The sequence below is a fragment of the Lutra lutra genome, chromosome 6 (assembly GCF_902655055.1).
Source record: "Lutra lutra chromosome 6, mLutLut1.2, whole genome shotgun sequence".
Classification (NCBI taxonomy): domain Eukaryota; kingdom Metazoa; phylum Chordata; class Mammalia; order Carnivora; family Mustelidae; genus Lutra; species Lutra lutra.
This window is the reverse complement of record NC_062283.1, coordinates 88,211,224-88,231,620: the sequence shown is the minus strand read 5'-3', so window position 1 is coordinate 88,231,620 and position 20,397 is coordinate 88,211,224. Positions and strand designations below refer to the sequence as shown.

Genomic DNA, 20,397 nt, shown 5'->3' with positions numbered 1-20,397 from the left:
GCATTGGAATTCCCCCAAACAAGACAGAAAGTGAGGCAGAAAAAAGGGAGCATTTTCAAAAAACTCCAGAAATGTAAATCAAAGAGTTTCTATTCAGATAAGCTACACTTTAAGAACAAGGCTATAGAGAAACAGTTTTAAACCTGCAAGAGCTCCTGAGAATTCTGAACCCATCAGCTCTTCTTAAGGAAGCTACGAGAAGATAAACTTCATCAAATAAGACATGATGGGGAAATTTCAGCAAAAAGATTGATGATGAATATTTAATAATTTAATCATATATCTAAGACTAAACCACACGTGAAAACAAGAGTGGAAAATAATTTATGTTAAACGTTGCAAGATTTGACAAAGTATAAATAAAATAACTCAAAATTTGATGGAGAAGAGGAAGGGATAAAAAGGAAAGTAGAGTGAATTCACTGCTTGTTGTATATGTAATAAGCAGCTGTTAAAATACCATTAAAAACTCCTGAGTCAGATAATGGTTACATTTTTTATTTTTTTTATTTTTTTATTTTTTTTTTTTTTGACAGATCACAAATAGGCAGAGAGGCAGGCAGAGAGAGACAGGAGGAGGAGACAGGAGGAGACAGGAGGAGCAGAGAGCCCGATGCGGGACTCGATCCCAGGACCCTGAGATCATGACCTGAGCCGAAGGCAGAGGCTTTAACCACTGAGCCACCCAGGCACCCATGGTTACATTTTTTAAAACAGGGGACTAAAGGTATTAGAAAATTTAAATTTCCAAAGGCAACCACTAGTACAAATAAAAACTTACCTAAATATTACAAAAATTTAAATAAAAGAACAAAATAAACCTTCAAAACACAACCAAAAATCATCATATTCAGAAACAGCAAGTAAAACATAAGACACGTAACAGTCACCACATAAAATGATACAACAGACTTGATACCAAACATATTTTTATCAAAAAATATGGATAGGTTCAACTTGACTATTACTTAAAAAGACTTTTTATTTAGTTCACCTAGCAAGACCCAAACATATGCTCTTTATAAAAGACATACCAAAACCAAAATGCTTCAAAAAAGCTAAAAATGAAGGTATGGGAAAAAATGTACCTGGAAAGTGGAAACACTATGAAAGCAGGGGCAGTGACACAGGTAAGAGACAAAGCACAACTAAAGCTTTTGAAAAGGATCAACTGTGACAAAGAAGGATTCTCTTTGATGCCAAAAGTCTCAATACACTAAATGGCCGTTATAAATATCTATGCACCAAATAACAGACTACACTATCTATCTTTATGAAATCAAAACTACAAGAGTTGCAGGGAGACAGATAGAAGCTCACTGATAATACTTTTAACATCCCACTCTCAGTACAAAACAAATTAAGTGGACAAAAAATAAAACAGGATACAGTAAATCTAAACAACAATCAGTAGAGCTTATGTTACATATTGGACTTTATAGCATGATAATACAGAATATACCTTCTTCTTAATTGCTTAGGAAACATTCACAAACATTGGTAATTTATTAGGTCCCTTCAAAATCAGTATGTTCTATAAAACAATGACTAAAAATTGTATTCTGTGCTCACAATGCAATAGAACTATAAATTTTTAAAAAATTTTTAGAAATTAAAAAGCCCTTTCATCTGGAAATTAAATAGCTTCCTATTAAACAACTCTTGGAAGAAAGGGGAAATACAAACAGAAGTTACAAATCTTTTAAAAATGATAATGAAACATTATATATCAGAATCATGGGCTAGAATTGAAATAGTAACTAGAAGAAAATTCATAACCTTAAAAACTTTATTAACAAAATGAAAGAATAAAAATATATTCCTGGCTCAAAAGTAAAAAAAGAACAAGATAAGCCAGGAGAGAGTAACAAGAAGGAAATAATAAAGATAAAAGGAGAAATTAGTGAGGTCATGAATAGAAAAACAATAGTTCAGTTAATAAACCAAAATCTTATTTGCTGGAGAAAAATAACAAAATACATATACCATTAAATAACTGAAGAAGAAATCACAAACATACAAAGTCAGAAATAAAAGTGAAATAACCATTGAAACAGGAGAAATTTTAAAAATCATGATACTACTTAATAGACATTTGTAACAAATAAATTTGAAAATCTATAAGGATAATTTCCAAAACTGATCCCATTAGAGATGAAAAGTTTATAAAGATTTTTTTTTTATTTTATTTGACAGATAGAGATCACAGGTAGGCAGCGAGGCAGGCAGAGAGAGAGAGGAGGAAGCGGGCTCCCTGCCGAGCAGAGAGCCCGATGCGGGGCTCGATCCCAGGACACTGGGATCATGACCTGAGCTGAAGGCAGAGGCTTTAACCCACTGAGCCACCCAGGCGCCCCAGAGATGAAAAGTTTAAATAGACCAATTTTCATACAAGAAATATAGGTATCAAGAAAGTACTTCACAAAAAGAACCACGCCTGGATGGTTTCACAGGGGAATTCAACCAAGGCTTCAAAGACCAAATAGCCTCAATGCTGTATAAATTGTTCCAGATCTCTGAAAACTAGGACAACATCTTAATTCTTTTTTATGAGACAAGTAATACTCTGATACATAAATCAAAAAAGAATGAAAGGAAAAAAAGGAAGCTGTAGACCAATATCACCTTTGAATACTAATGCAAAAGCTCTGGATAAAATATTAGCAGACCAAATTCAATAGCACATAAGAAAATAATACACAAAGATCAAGAGAGATTTAGTCCAGGAAGGCAAGGCTAGTTCAATTTATTAATAATTCCTTAATAGCTCTAAGAAGAAAAATCATGATCATTTCCACAGATGCTGAAAAAGCCTTTGACAACACTTAACATACATTCCCGACTTGAAAAAAGACTCAAGAAAACAAGAATTGATGCACACTTTCTTAGCATGACTTAAACAACACAAGTTTGGACTGTGTGGGGCCACTTACATGCAGTTTGTTTTTTTTTCCCAGTAAATATACATACAGTACTGTAAATGCATTTTTTTCTTCCTTATGATTTTCTTTTTTTTGAAAATATTCATTCGTAATTTTATTTATTTATTTTTCAAGATTTTACTTATTTATTTGACAGAGAGAGAAAGCAGGAGCAGGAAGTGAGGCAGAGGGAAAAGCGGGTCCCAGAAAAGCAGGGAACCAGATGCAGGGCTCAATCCCAGGACCCTGGGATCATGACCTGAGCAGAAGGCAGACACTTAACTGCTGAGCCACCCAGGTACCCCTTCCTTATGATCTTCTTAAGAACATTTTCTTTTCTCTAGCTTACTTTAAGAATACAGTATATGATATATATGACACGCAAAATATATGTTAATCAACTGTTTACATTATAGGTGAGGTTTCTGGTCAACAGCAGGCTATGAGCTAAATTTTGGGGGAGTCAAAAGTTATGCAGGGGTCGGCACGCATAACCCCGGGTGCTTGAGGGTCAACTGTACTTTCACTTAAAGCCAACACCTTACTTTTAACAAGGAAACATTAGAGGCACTTTCATGAATATAGAATTAGACATTATAACACTATTTAGCACTTTAATAGAGGTATCTGCCAATGCAATTAGAGAAATTAATCAGAGGCATCAGAATTGAAATTGAAGATGCATGACCATCTTTCTTTGCAGATGCTTTTGGTCAGGTACTTGGCAAACCCTAAGGAACCAATGATCTTTAGATGGTAGAGAAACAGGCATTTTCAAACACTGCTGCTTGGAATGGAAATTGATACAATCCTTTTGGTGGGAATTTGGTGCTATCTAACAAAACTATATGTAGGCTTACTAAAATTTTAATTCAGCAACCTCACTTCTAGGAATATACTCGTAAATTAGTTCTCTAATAATGTGCACATACATACATACATACAAGGTTATTATTCATTATGCATTGTTTATTTACAAAATATTTGAGGACATGCTAAGTTCCCATATGTAGGAGAGTAGTTGAATAAACTATGGTACATCCACATAATGGAGTATTAAAAGAATGAGAAGTATCTCTATGAATTGACATAAAGTGATTTCCTGGATATATTTTATATGAATAAAAGTAAAATTGAAGAGAGTATCCAGAGCACTCCGTTTTTGTATAAAAAGAGGGAAATAAGAAAATAGACATTGTCTACTTATCTGAATAACATAGATTATTATAGGGTGAAGGACCTACAGAATGGATTGGAAAGAATAGAGGAAATAGCTCTTTCTGAATACAGCTTTATATACATCTTGACTTTGGAACCATGTTACTGTTTTGTCTGCTCAGAAAAATAGACAAAATTAATAAGGATGGTAAAAAACCCTAAAATTGACTACAAACAGAAGCGAATGAATCAAACTGTGTTTCCAATGAATGACACAGCCACACTGATGGGAGGGGAACAGAATTAACCCAGATAACTTTTAAAACACGTATTTGGACTAGGAGGGAAAAAGCGCTAAACAAACATGAACTCTAATTAGTATAACTCTGTTTCAGAGAGGAATGGCTCCAGAATTCTAAAACTACTTTCTGAGCATTCTAGGGTTTGCAAGTAAGTTAATGTATTATGTACATGGGAATTAGGAGTTACACATCTGGAAAAGGAGAAAAAATAGAATAAACCCTGTGTAGTGTGGATTGGAACTGGGATATATGGATAGAGACACACATACACACATATATATTCATACATAGCTGTGGATGTACACACACATATATATACACACTCATCTATATATAGTCACAAACATAATAATAGCCTTGCTGGTTTTTTTCAACTATAACAATCTCAGCCTTAAGATTCATATAATTAGACCTGAAGACATGGAATTTCACAATTTTTAAATTCTAAGTTTAAAAAGTACTGGCTATGCAGCCTATTGTGTGAAAAGTTGTCACTACAGCAATAGCTATCAGGAAAAAAGGCTTTTAAGCAGAACAGCCAAACTACCTTTAAATAGCAAAGAATTTATGTACAGGGCCAGATCATAAAAACAGAAAAAATGTAATATTAATCCTAGTGCAAATATTCAAATGTGCTCAGCTCAGATTATTTTCAGATTACTATAATAAATACATTATTTTTCATAAAAGTTGAAAAGATGCTACTTGGTATTTCACAATGAAACTTATCAAAATCTACTGTACCTTACAGTGAAATCATAGGAGCAAGAGGCCAGAACAGAAGCATGAAATGGTGAAAACTACAAAAACAAAACAAAACTTTTTAAAGTTAGCTGTAATTGTAACATGCTACTTCATAAGGTTATTCGCATGAGCACTACAATAAAGTTTAATTAGGACTATCGCTTAAAATTACGTTTCCCCAAACCTTACGTGCTTTAATTTAAGGCAAAAATCTTCTGGCCTTTTAAGCATGAGCTGCAGGAAACAGATTTACTTTTATATTCTCCAAAGAAAAGTCATTACTCAAGCTTTTTAGCACTTATTTAGAATAAAATATTCCCAAAGGGTTGCCCTTCTGGAAAAATTAAATACAATTTTGCAATGCCTATCCAAAAATGACTCCTATGAATGTAAGGGAGTTGTGATCATACAATATGTAATAATATAATTTACCAATTTTATGAATACATACTACAGTTGCTATATGCACAAGTATCAAGTTATCAATTAATTATTAAATAAAAACATCTTTAAAAGAATTTTTATGTTATTGGTATATCACAATTAATGCAAAGGATATCAAAAACAAAAACTGCAAATTTAAAGACAAATATCTTTTAGATAAGTAATCAACATACCTTAATAGGCTGCCCTTTGTAATTATATTTCTTTAGTTTTTTTTTCTTCCCAGTACTTTAGTGGTTATATACATACATATAACTACATTCAAATATGCTTTATGGTTTGCAAAATACTTTCAGTAAATTACCCAATTTCATTCTCAAAAACACTGTGAAATAAATACTGAAAATATTTTTCAACTGCTATAACCTGTGTGCCATTAAAACAATAACATGGCACCAGGTGTCACATGCTGAGTTACAACCAGTAAAATTTTAAATATTAATTTAACTGAAAAGTCAGAATTTCTGAAATAGGAATAACCCAGTATCTTATTTAAAAGATGAATAAAATACTTCTTTACCCTTAGTATAACAAAACAAAGAATGAAATTGGGAGATGTCACTTAATAAGATGTTTTCCACAGTGACTTAGCAAAACCCACCAATAAAAACTGGGAAGCTAATATAAGTCCCCTTAGAACCAGGCACATGTCTCAGAAGTGGCAGAAAAAAGTTACCTTCATCTCATTGTCTGCTGTTGGCAGAGTGGAAAATTTTCTATACCCCAAATGTTGTGAACATTCATACTTATTACCATGTTAGAAAAAAGAAACCTCTCTGTAGTTTCAACCACTGAATGGGAAATTACGAAGAACACTAGAAGCAAATTACCATAGTTAAAAACACATAAAAAGGGACAGTAGTAGAATGGAAAGGACAGAATGAAAAAAACATTTCTATTTAAGCTTAAGCACTGATCGTCTACTTTGTCCCAATTCATTTAGTAATTATTCAAATATTTTTACCTAATTTTAGCTTTCATTGTTCATCACCAATTGGCTAACAGAAATATGCACAAAAAGCACCCATAACCCCAACTCCTAAACATGTTTTCTATATACTTCATTATGTTTTTATTTCTACTCTACAGGTAAAAAGAAAAACACTTACTTTCACTCTCCTAATAGCGTAGGTGTGACCAAGAAGTTCAAACACTGGCTGTCGTACATTCCTCAGGTCCCAGCCTCTCAAACTACAATCCACGGCCCCTGTCACGAGCAAATTCTGCAAAAAAATTCAGAGAAAAGTGAACAGTGCACAGGTCAGAACAAGGCACAGTCTCAAATGGCACTGTGGGTTCTCCAATCTACTTGTAGTAGTATCAGTAAGTATACAAGGGGTTAAAAATTACACCCCTCAAATGAGCCCACCTTCCTCGTGAGTGTATTGTGAGGCTTTACCAGGCTTTAAAAGGCAAGAGGCCTGTTAACTGAGGAATATGGGGGAAAAGGAAAGGGTATCAATTTGATTTTTATGCTTTTCTAAATCTAATTCAATCATTGTTTCCCACTCTGATGGGCCATGTCTTAATACAATATCTAATCCTATCTGAGAACCTCTGCAAATAGTGATGAGTCTCCTATCTGGTCAGGTTTACAAATCCCTCTATCTAGAGCCCTAAGTGAACCACAGTTCCTTGGCTGAACAGGCCAAGTGCTAGGCCCACAGTCAGCCCCCTCCCATGTCAACCAGGGCAGTAATTCATTGTCTGAATGTGCTAGGTTAAAGCGTAAGCTCATTGGAGGGAGAATTTCAATAATTTAAAACAAAAACAATTTTAACAACTCTCAATTATGTATCCGTACCTTTTTTAGAATTCCCCAAAGTATAACATATAGTCCACAATTCATTTTCCAGATGAAAAACTCATTTATGATGACAGAGATTTGAAATGCAGTTATCAGCAATGAAATGGTTATTTAGATCAAGTATTATTATTGAATATGTACTCTTTTTCTTTTAATCTATTTTATTTCTTTTCAAAGAACTCTGCCAATAAAATGCTCTCTTAACTTCCTTTAGTTAATTGAAAAGTGAGAAGAAACAAGGAGTATGTTTTACCTGTCTGTCCCAGGCAACAGACAACCTCAGGTACATAAATAGTATCTCAACACACATTTAATCCATTTCTATTCTGAATTCATATGCTCATGTGGTTAACTAAAGTTTTACAAAGAGGTAAAAATAGACACTGTTATCTACAGAAGCATGAAGTTTGGTTAGGCTTATATGGGAAGATGAAACAAAATTTTTAAAAAACTGGTAGACCAGGGCGCCTGGGTGGCTCAGTGGGTTAGTCCTCTGCCTTCAGCTCAGGTCATGATCTCAGGGTCCTGGGATCGAGCCCTGCATCAGGCTCTTGGCTCAGCAGGAAGCCTGCTTCTCCCCCTCTCTCTGCCTGCCTCTCTGCCTACTTGTGATGTCTGTCAAATAAATAAATAAAATCTTTAACAAACAAACAAAAAAACTGGTAGACCGTCAAACTAAAAATCAAATTACAAATAGTTCAGCAGCCTAACCAGCAAAGTGAATGAGAAATGCAAGCAGACGATACAAATTGGTGGGGTTAAGAGCAATAAAGAAAAAAATTACATAAACTGTAAAGCAGCTTCCCAAATAAGCAAGTAGGCCTGCACTGTTGAACTTTGAGAATTTCTATTTCTTACTCTGCCTGTTTCATGTGCACTTAAATCCAATTAATGCTAATGCAGGTCACTCACAATCATAAATTAGAATTGAAAGGGACTGAATTTAACTTAATGGTCCATAAACACTACCAAAGTCCACATAAGGCAAGAGAAAATAAAATCCCCAACATTTCAACAAAAAGAAGGGCTCAGCAGCAAGGGACAGATCCAGACAGGAGGGTACCTCATTGTATTTACACCAGTCACAGCTCAAAATTTCTGCCTGATGTGCAGGAACCACAATTCTGACTCCTGTTGACTTCACATCCCAGATTCTCAGAGTTTGATCACCTGGTGAGAGATGAAGACTTGATCACTTTCCATTATACCACTTGGATGCTTAGTGACACTGTATTCATGATGATGTAAGGGAAAATACACTGGTTTACTGTGAGGTTACTACCATTTATATATTACATATATATTGGTTTTGTTTGGTTTTTTTTTTTAAGACTTAGAGAAAGAGCGAAAGCCATTCCACATGAGTGGGAATGGCAGAGGGAGAATGAGAGAGAATCTCCAGCAGACTCCGCAGTGAGGCGGAAGCCCAATGTGGGGCTTGATCTCATGGCCCTGAGATCACTCCCTTAACCAAAACCAAAAATTGGAGGCTTGACTGACTATGCCACCCACGTACCCCCACATACATTGATTTTAACTATAATAATGTATAGTGAGGAACTACAAGTGAGGAACTACAAAAAGTAATGTGTCACGACAATGTTTATACATCTACTCAAAGCAGGAAAATCTGAATTTCACACTGAAACAAGGACAGTGATGACTATATACACACAAAAACACATAGTGCATTTCTCTTCAGGACTAGGAAAAAGGTCCTGAAAATCATCGGTTTCTAGTCTATAAGAAACCAAATGCTGGGGCACCTGGGTGGCTCAGTGGGTTAAAGCCTCTGCCTTCGGCTCGGGTCATGATCCCGGAGTCGTAGGATCGAGCCCCGCGTCGGGCTCTCTGCTTGGCGGGGAGCCTGCTTCCTCCTCTCTCTCTGACTGTTTCTCTGTCTACTTGTGACCCTCTCTCTCTCTCTCTGTCAAATAAATAAAAAATATCTTAAAAAAAAAAAAAGAAACCAAATGCTAACAATTTTACTGTTAAATGTGGGCAGTCTACCAAGTCAAAATAGAGAATTTTTAATCTTTGTGTTTATGTTTACTACATTTTAACAGGCCAGCCAGAGGTATATTTCTCTCCTTGGGGGAAAAAAAAAAAAACAGGTTGAAAAATTTAGGGATTATATCTTGCATTATTACAAAAATGGTTCACATTGCTTAGCTTCACAGTTACCTGATTAAATGTTTTATATGCTGTTTGCCTTTGATCTTTATAAATTAAAAGAAGACAACAAAATGACCTGATGAATAAAACTCAGGATATATATATGTATTAACATCAGAGTAAACTAGAAACAGGCAGTGATGCTGAGAGTAAGCTGGTACAGCTGGATGAAAGAACGGGGTCTATGGCGTGATGGAAGTCAGGGTCTGAAATTCTGTTTAGTAGCTGTGTGACCCTGCACAAGTTATATAATATCTCTGAGCTGATTCCTCATTTCTAAAAAAGCAACAGAATGCCTGCATTCAGGGTTGTACAAGCATATAGTGTAAAAAAGTTTCTGGCACTTAGCATGGTCTCTGGCACAAACAGATACCTTTATATATGATATATGATAATACTAAAATTTTAAATTATCCTTTGCTTACTTACATACATTTTCCTGCATTCCCAATTCTAAATCATATTGTCATGTAGCTACATTTTGCAATTTTAGATAATGCTTTTTTTTCCTCGATTTCTTTGGAAGTTGTTTAAGAAAGATAAGCATTAAATAAAAAAAAAATTAAAAAAAAAAAGAAAGATAAGCATTAAATTGTTGGTGGTAATGAAATGTAGAGGTTAAGAATGTGGGCTCCAAAGTTCTGAGGCTCAGTCCTAGTCTAGCTCAATCATTTGGTACCTGCTGATATTTAATCAAGTTCCTTAACTTACCTGAATCTCCGTTTCCTTACCTGTGATAAAATATTTACCTTATCAAGTTTAAATGAGATAATATACTTGAAAAAAATAAGAAAGCATACCCATGATTAGAAGTCATTTCCACTCCTATTCAGAATGCTGTGAATAATGGCCAATATTTATTGAGTGTTTACTTTATGCCAGGTGGTGGTCTAAACATTTTGTATGCCTTAACTTTTTAAAACCATAAAAACTGAGGTAGAAATTTTGGTAATATAACAAGTAATTTTTAAAGCAATTTACAAATGGGGAAACTAAAGATTAGAGTATCAAAACATTACAAGGAATATGGGCCAGTCCATGAAGAAGTAACTGTTATTCTAGCAACATTATCGGAGTCTCACAAAACATAATGAACAAAAGAAACCGGACACAGAAGTATAAAAACCGCAAAGCTAATCTATGCTATTAAAAGGCAGGACAGTGGTCACCCACCCTGGAGTGGGGTAGGGGAGCCTCTCAGAATGTTCTGTTTCTTGATCTGGGGGGTATATACACACCTGTATGTGCTCACTGTGAAAATTCTTTGCATTGTACACTTAAGATTATGCACTGTTCCACATGTGTATTATACTTTACTAAAAGATTAAGCAATTGCAGGGCGCCTGGGTGGCTCAGTGGGTTAAAGCCTCTGCCTTCGGCTCAGGTCATGATCCCAGGGTCCTGGGATCGAGCCCCGCATCAGGCTCTCTGCTCGGCAGGGAGCCTGCTTCCTCCTCTCTCTCTCTACTTGCCTCTCTGCCTCCTTGTGATTTCTGTCTGTCAAATAAATAAATAAATCTTAAAAAAAAAAAAGATTAAGCAATTGCACTACTAAGTGATTCGAAGGGGCACATGGACCCCAGTGTTTATAGCAACAACACCGATAATAGCCAAACTACAGAAAGAGCCCAGATGTCCACAGACGGATAGAGAAAGAAGATGTAAGGTGTATGTGTACATCTATCTCAGCCATCAGAAAGAACGAAATCTTGCCATTTACAACAACAGAGATGGAACTAGAGGGTGTTATGCTAAGCAAAATAAGTCAGGCAGAGAAAGACAAATACCATATGATTTCACTCATATGTGGATTTAAGGAACAAACCAGATGAACACAGGGGAAGGGAAGGAAAAATAAAATAAGATAAAACAGAGAGGGAGGCAACCCATAAGAGACTCTTAGCTCTAGAAAACAAAAAATGTTGTCGGAGGGGAGGTAGGTGGGAGGATGGAGTAACTGGGTGATGGACATCTAGGACGGTGGTTGATGGAATGAGCACTGGGTATATTTTATATGCAACTGATGAATCACTAAATTGTAACTCTGAAATTAATAATACACTATATGTTAACTAAACTGAATTTAAATTAAAAAAATACATCTATATGTATTTTTATATGACATGCCTATTTACATAGGAAAAAAAGATTAAGCGAAACACCCAATAACAAAGACTGGGTGGGTGTCCACTCCACATCTCTCTGGAACAATATTTTAGTTCCTTACCATCACAGTCAAGCAGCATTCACACACACAGAAAAGCCATGGCCTAGGTTGTCCCATCTTGCAGTTAACTTGAAAGACACCAGAAGAAGGGAACCGCTCTGAAGGAGCTAAGAATTCCATTTACTTGACAGTCGCTTCTGTTGCACACATTTGTCACTTCATCCTCCTCACTCTGTTTTCCAGGTAGGAGAGACAGCTTCTGGCCCAACAGTTCCATGACTCACTCAACTCTGAGCCACTAGGATATCTGTACTTATGTTGGTTTTTTTTAGTAATTGCATTTTCCAGACAACTGGCCCTTCATTGTCAGCCAGACGTTGACAAGGGCCCTGTGATAGTGCCACCATCTTCCCTTATCAGTGGCGGGCCAGCCACTGGCAACAGAACCAGCGAGTCTCGGTGCATAGTGTGGAATAGGAAATGTTGGATGCTACTATGTCGAATTTCAAGCCGCAGCAGGTAAGAGGAAGGTGAAGAGAGAGAATGAGTGTGAACATTGGATCTGACTCTGCAAAGAACTGAGCAGCAAAAGGATGCATATTGGGCCCAAATAATTGAATTGAAATGTCAGATGTTTACCAAATGTAATGTGACTTTTTTCTTAGAATAGAATGAAGATTTTTTTTTTTTTTTTTTAACTACCGGACCCATTCATTCAGGCATGGCTATGACTTATGCAATTATATGGAGTCTGTAATAGCAGTAACTTAGTTTTCATGGTTCAGAAGAAAGTTTACTTCATATTAATGTTCTTAATGTAATGAGCTTAAATAGTCTTCCCTTCTATCTCATGTAATTTAGAAATATGAATTCTGTCCTACTAACAACTTTCATGAACTAGACAAAACGCAATGTCCTTAGAGAACCTTAGAATGCTTTGGAAAGTAAATCTAGATCTAAATCTCTAAAAATTCCCCCTTTTTGGCCTGTCCTAATTAGCCAATGATAACAAATTTAGTTCCAGATTTGCAAATACCATCTAACTTTGAAGGTGACTCAATTCTTGGAATGACTTCAATGCTATATTCTCCTGTATTATCTTTAAAATATAAATGGCTATAAGCAGTTGAGTGACATAATTAACCATATGACTATCTATCATGTAAGCTTCTGCCATTTGTAATATTTATAAAAACAAATATTTCACAACTTTGGTTTCCATAACCATGAAATTTACAGTTGAGATTTCTTATGCAAAGATTATAGTATGTTTCATAGCAGCTTCTGTCTGTAAGCAAGAAGACAAAGTAAGAAAATTGATGAAGACCACAATACAACTCAAACAAAACTGGGTGGGAGGGGACAACTAAGGCATTCTCAAACTACAGAAACCACTTCCTCTCTGAATTCAGCACTGAAACCGTTCTGTGGGTTTTTAAAGAGAGATGAATATTAAGCATGCAATTCCCATTGCACCAGCAGAAATAAACTATTAGTTTGGCATCTCAAACAAAGCTATGCTGTAGACTAGAACAGCGCTTTCCAAAAGAGGCTGATCGCTAGGTTCAGCTGGGGTAATTAAAAAATGTGCCTCCCAGAGATACTTGATTCAGCAGGACTAAGATGGAGCCCAGAATCCTGTTGTTTTTTTAAAGCTCCCCCAACAATTCCAGAAGCCAGCCAGGTTTCAGGATCACTGACCTTGTATACCATCACGTAACCAAGCATTCCAGATTCTAACCAGAGCAAGTTCCTCAGATGAGCACTGGTAATTCTTACAACACAAACACATGCCATGGTCATTCAGATACTCCCCAAATACGCTCTGTTCTTGCCACCTCCCATTCCTTTGCTTCCCAGCTCTCACCTCTTAACTCTTAGTTACTGGAGTAACAGCTTGAACGCTATTTTCTCAGAGTGGAGAACTATCTACCCTGACCAGCCAACTTTGGCGAGCTCAAGAATCCTTACCTGTGTTCCCACAGAATTCTGAGCACACACGTTAATCACAGAAGGTAACATTTATAGAACCCTAACTCTGTGCCAGGTACTGTTCTCAGCCTTTTGTATACATTAACTCATTTAATCCTTCTCAAAACTTCCATGATATAAGTATTACCATCATCCTTGTTTACCAAGTGAGGAATGAAGAGACGGATGTTAAGCAGCATGACCTGAAGTCAGGTGATAGTGGTGAAAGAATTTTGTCTCAGACAGTGCAGTGTAAATTGTGTACAGACAAACATGTCCATTAGATTAAGGAATTTCCTGGATTCTACTTACTATGTTACCTCTCCAGAGAATTTCACACTCCTTGCATTATCCATTGCTAGTTTTGTTTTTTCTTTTTTTTTTTTTTTAATATTTATTTGACAGAGAGAGAGAGATCACAAGTAGGCAGAGAGGCAGGCAGAGAGAGAGGGGGAAGCGGGCTTCCTGCTGAGCAGAGAGCCCGACGCGGGGCTCGATCCCAGGACCCCGAGATCATAACCCTGGCCGAAGGCAGAGGCTTAACCTACTGAGCCACCCAGGTGCCCCAACTAGTTTTGTTTTTCCATAGGATCTCTCTTTTCCACTGGATTGCGGCTCTAAGAAACAGGAACCCTGTCTGTTTTCTTCCTCAATGTCTCTTCAATGGCTTTCAATGTATCTTTCAGAAAACAGTGTTCATTCACTTAATATCTGACTGACTCACTGCCAATGTCCCTCTCAACAACCAAAATTAACCTTCAATAGGTTTTCAAAATTCTAATAAGATGCTTACTTCCCATATCTTATATAATAGTAATTAAAAATATTTTAGTGTTTGCTTGTGTAAGGCACTCAGCTATGTAAAAGAATACACATGCCTGATAGGAAATGCATGAAAACAAGTCAAGAAAATATGCAAGGAAGTTCACTTGCCTCCTAATACATTGTATACAGCTTAGTAAGCAAATTTCCTCATTTCACTTGAAATGGCAAAAGCACAGTGAGAGCTTCAGAGCGTGCCCCATCCTTTACTGAACCACAAACCCTCCTCTTGTAGAGTGGAAGAAAAAACTTCAAATCTTTTCAACTTTATTAAGGAGGCTATTATTTGAAAATCATTATGAAGGAATATTTCAGGAAAATGGCAAATGCTTAATAAATAAACCTTCCAATGAGTTTCTAAAATCATAAAAGTTGGCAAATGGCTTTCCTTTATCCAATTTTTTTAAAGTAACATTTTATACCTCATAGGTCCATATTTTGTGAAATCTCTTTGATTTAAGTGTTGGATGTGCATAGAGTCTAGTGAATATAGGCCCCGTAGAACCACTCCCACCTAATCACTATTTATTCTTTCCATTCTTGGTGTAAGAGATGGACTACCACCCTCTCTCTTATTTCCTATTCCCAACGGTAGGTGTAAGCTGGGCCCCAATCAAGACATCACATCCTCCTCTCCTAGGCACCATGATCGGATTAGAAACATTCACACGGGCCATCAGATGAGAGAAAATGGAACTTTCTTAGATGTCTGAGAAAGGGTCTCACACGTTTTCATACTGGACGGAAACCAGAAAGACTAGAGGGGTTGGAGCTGCTGCCATCTTACTTTCACATGGTGCCTGATACAAAACCAACTCAACAAATACAGAAGAGATGGGAAGAACATCCTCTAAGTCCTACGTCCAGCCATGTGTATAAATCCAGATGTAATTTTGGACATTTCAACCATGCGAGCAAATAAATTATCTTCTTAAAGTGGTTTGGTTCAGAATTTCTTTGACTTTCAAACAAAGAAATCCTGGCTGATATTTATATTTATTTCTAATATAACACATGAAGATGATGTCATTAAACAGATAACCTTTTTTTTTCTATTCAACCAAATGGACATTGTGATGATAAAAGATTGTTTAAATAATACCTATTTACAATATGCAGAGAGTTTAGTTTTGTGATTATATTGCTAACTCTCCACACAATAAGCCTTTTCATGCTATTCAGTCTCATACACTGAATATTCTGTATGCAACATCCAGACTCAATATTATGTATACCATGCTACACAAAAGGCCACTGTAAAAGCAAAAGGAGTGTGTGTGACTCAGCGCAAATAAAGGGTGTTCATTACATTTCTTCCCTTAGATTACCAAGTGGATTACCCTGGATTACCATCCAGGCGCCCAAGGAGTTTTACTTATTAATATTTGTCCAAATATGTAAAATTATACTCATTATTAATTTCAGTTTATTATGGATGTTGCCAATTAGAGCTTGCACCAGACATGTCTTCACTGCTTCACCAGAAAGGAAGTAAGTTTCAGTTCATTTTGAAGATAGATCTATCTTATACCATTAATTCATGAAGGGTTTAAAATGACTTCTTTGAAACTATAGGATATAAGGCCAAAGGGCATCCCTACTCAAAGAAAATGATGCTAATGTCAGTCTAATTCTCATCCTTAAAAGAATTTTAATTGAACTTGTACCAATACTTTCGGTATTAGGGCTTTTCACCTGTAGTAAAATTATAACCATTATGCTAAACTGTGGTCATCTTACAGAACTGATTCACTATAAGCATGAAATTCATTAGCATTTACACTAAATGAAAAGCACAAAGATGACTAACTCAAGTTATATAGGCAGGTTAAAGGGTTAGTTAATTCGAACAGCACATCAATATTGCTATCACTTACTTAATATCCACCCAGCCTTACAATTAGCTATGCCACAGAAAAATTTTTAAAAATCCAGTAAGAAGGGGCGCCTGGGTGGCTCAGTGGGTTAAGCCGCTGCCTTCGGCTCAGGTCATGATCTCGGGGTCCTGGGATCGAGCCCCGCATCGGGCTCTTGGGATCGAGCCCCGCATCGGGCTCTCTGCTCAGCAGGGAGCCTGCTTCCCTCTCTCTCTCTCTCTCCCTCTGCCTGCCTCTCTGCCTGCTTGTGATCTCTCTCTGTCAAATAAATAAATAAAATCTTTAAAAAAAAAAATCCAGTAAGAAATTTAGGCATGGAAAAGGAAATGTGCCAAGGAAAAATATATTACTGGTCCCATCCCAAAAGATTTGATATCTTGGGAAAGATTTAACTCAGATTATGGACAAAACACTCTAACTCAGACAATTTAGAAATTTAGAAAATAACAGTAATAATCTTATAAGTATACTGTTCTTTATTCTAGAAAACTATGCTGTTAATTTCAACCACTGAACATTTTTTGACTTAACTGAACATCTATACACAGAATTTACTATTATTTTCTCCTACCTTAGAATCCAGGAAATTCCTTAATCTAATGGACATGTTTGTCTGTACACAATTTACCTGAAGATTTCCAGTTCTGAGTGTCTTCAACATAATAATGCCTTAAAATTGAGGGACATTTGGTCATTTAAAATTTTTAGAATAAAGAAAATTATAAAATAAACAAAAGGAAAAGGATTTCTGTGACGTTATATTTACTATGGAACCCACTCAACATAATTCAACCACTCAGGGCATTGACAGAGTTTAGTAGCAAGTAAGGAACAATTATCCTTCTGATTGCCTACTTGGGGGATGCTGGATAATTAAATGAGGAGACAATAGTAGGCACACTCTACCTCTTCCTCTAGCTATTTTCTTCTCTCTTCCCCTAAACAACCAAACTGCATGAAAGAGCTTCCATTGCTTTATGTCCCCTCAAGACTCTTTATACAAAGCGTCAGCAAACATTTCCTGTGAGGGACCCAACATAAGTATTTTTGGCTTCAAGGGCCATTCACCTCTGCCACAGCTACTCACCTCTGCCATTATGGCACAAAAGCAGTTACAGACAGACAGTCTATAAAAGGATGGCATGGCTGTGTTCCACTAAATCTTTGTTCACAAAACCTGTCAGTGGGTCATTTTGATTTGAGGGCAATAGTGTGCCAACCTATGCTCTAGTCTAAGGTTTCTTCTGTTTAATCTTTCCTGAGGACTCCGACTTACTCCAATGGCTTTAGTTATCATTTTTGAGCCAATGACACAATTTATTCACGAGGCTAGATGTCTCAGCTCCAAACTCGCCCTACTCATCAACAACTCCCTTGTCCCATGAGTTCAGTGTGCTCTAAAACAAAACTTGAGATCTTCTCTTTCAAACATATTTCTTACCTCAGTATGACATTAACCACCCACCAATTTATCCTTGGCAGGAATCTAGGTGTTACTCTTTACTCATCCTTCTCTCTTCACCTCTTGTACGTCTTATAAAATCATCTCTAAATACCAACTCGAGTCAGCCTAATTTTCAGCCAGCCCTTCTGCTGCCATCCTTATCCATACCTTCCTTCATCTCTCAGTTAATCTTCCCGCATCCACTCCTGCTCGCCTCCCAACTATTCTTTACACAGAGCCAGAAGGAATTTTGTTAAATGCAAGCCTAATCATATCACTCCCCTGCTTAAACCTCTTCAGTGCCTTGCCCATGTCCATAGGATAAAATCCAAAATCTTGAATCCAGTACATAAGGTGGGCTCCTCGTCTACTGCCCAACCTCATTTTTACGACCTTTTCCTCTTAACCAGTGGTCTCCCGGGTCTTCTTTCAGTACCTCAAATGTACCAAATTCTTACTTTTAGACATCCTATTCTCTCGGCCTACAATGGCCTCTCTTTCCGTGCCACACAAGGCCTCCTACTTTTCACTGAGCCAACTCGTCATCCTAAATGAAAGCCAAAAACCTATCAAGCAAAAAATTGACAGTTTTGACTACCGAAAAACTTAAATGCATATACAACATACATACAACATAAAAGAAAATAAAATGGTTAAAAGACAAAAAATTGGGAAAATATATGTAAGATACAGAAGACCAATTCCTAAATATAAAAAAGAGCTCACACATCAATACAGAAAAACAACAACAAACAGTTCTCAGTAGAAAAATGGGCCAAAAACATGAACATAAGACTCACAAAGGAAAAACTGTAGTGGTCAATGAACATACAAAAAATATTCACTATCCCTAGTAATCAAATACACAAATCAAAACAAAAATTAGGTATCATTTTTCATTCATCAAATTGGAAAACATTTAAAAGATTAAAGAGGTACATTTATTTATCATTTCAAGGTCCAAATCTTAAAATAATTATTATCTTCACATTACCAGATTCTCACTATCAGAATTAACTGACATCATCCAGACTGGGGAGGTTGCTGTTATTGTTTTGACTAATCTATAAGGTTTGCTGCTCTATAAGAAACACTTTTGAAAGTCATTAGTGTTGGGGCACCTGGGTGGCTCAGTGGGTTAAAGCCTCTGCCTTCGGTTCGGGTCATGATCCCAGGGTCCTGGGATCGAGCCCCACATCAGGCTTTTTGCTCAGCAGGGAGTTTGCTTTCCCCTCTCTCTCTCTGCCTGCCTCTCTGCCTACTTGTGATCTCTGTCTGTCAAATAAATAAATAAAATCTTTAAAAGAAAAAAAAAGAAAGTCATTAGTGTCATACAGACTGTATTTATGAATATATTCCCCCAAATGATGTAATTTAATAAAACCTCACGTTGGAATACTCGGACACATTGGTTTACCTTCCCACTATTTGTTCACAGAGGCAAGGTCAAAGTGACTCGAGGAGGCAGCCTAGCAGAGCAACCCTGCCTTGCCTGTGACAATTAGTTGTTCACCTTTGTTTCATTCCTACACTTTTTACAGCTTTAATGGCACTCTGTACACTACACAAATCATCTAAAAGAAAAATGAAGTAATGTATACTAAAGTGTCAGAGATTTTAGGAAGGTATTCAGAAAATTCTTTAGCCAAGTGTCTATTGGTGGTAGATCAAACAAAAGAAACATGGTGTACCTCTTTTTCTAACTTACATTTGTGTTAACTCCATAAGTTTAACAATATAATATAACTTCATATATAATTTATAAAATATAATTGGTGAATGTTCTTTTCCATCAAATTTATTTAAAACTAGAGTCTAAAAACTCCTTCTGAATGGTGCATGAGTCACCCAATTCAACTATAATACTGGACTAAGCTACTAAAAAATTGCCACAATCAAAAGCTGTTTTATAATCTTTTCAGCAGGAAAATGAATTTGGGATGGGAGATTTTCTGATTCACAGTTATAATGTTATTTTCCTGTATAATTTCAACAACAACAAAAACTTTATAGCTATAAGCACATAAAACCTAACATCACTAAGCAAATTCAGCCCTTAAAGACATCTGACTTCTTACTCGGGTGTATTCCCCACAAACATTATTCATTTTTTTAAAGATTTTATTTACTTGAGGGAAAGAGAGAGCAAGGGGGAGGGGAGCGGAAGGAGAGGGAGAAGCAGACTCCCCACTGAGCAGGGAGCACGACAGTGGGGCTCCATCCCGGGACCCCAAAATTATCACCTGAGCTAAAGGTAGATACTTAACCAACTGAGCCACCCAGGTGCCCCAAACATTTTTTACTTTTGTACCATATATTCTGAAATAAGAATAAGAATTTGGGGGGCACCTGGGTGGCTCAGTGGGTTAAAGCCTCTGCCTTTGGCTCAGGTCATGATCCCAGAGTCCTGAGATGGAACCCTGCATTGGGCTCTCTGCTCCGCAGGGAGCCTGTTCCCCGCCCCCCCCCCCCCCCCGCGCCTGCCTCTCTGCCTACTTGTGATCTCTGTCAAATAAATAAATAAAATCTTAAAAAAAAAAAAAGAATAAGAATTTTTATGGAGGA

General features: G+C 36.6%; 1 protein-coding gene across 1 annotated transcript in view; it reads right to left on the bottom strand.

Annotated features, from left to right (window-relative positions):
• Positions 1-20,397, bottom strand: part of PEX7 (peroxisomal biogenesis factor 7) — a 94,342-nt gene that overhangs the window by 56,219 nt on the left and 17,726 nt on the right. The window contains exons 6-8 of the mRNA XM_047734732.1: positions 8,440-8,546; positions 6,679-6,792; positions 5,126-5,181 (exon numbers count right to left, since the gene is read on the bottom strand). Of these exons, the coding sequence (XP_047590688.1) occupies positions 5,126-5,181; positions 6,679-6,792; positions 8,440-8,546 (277 nt within the window). The remainder of the gene's footprint in view (positions 1-5,125; positions 5,182-6,678; positions 6,793-8,439; positions 8,547-20,397) is intronic.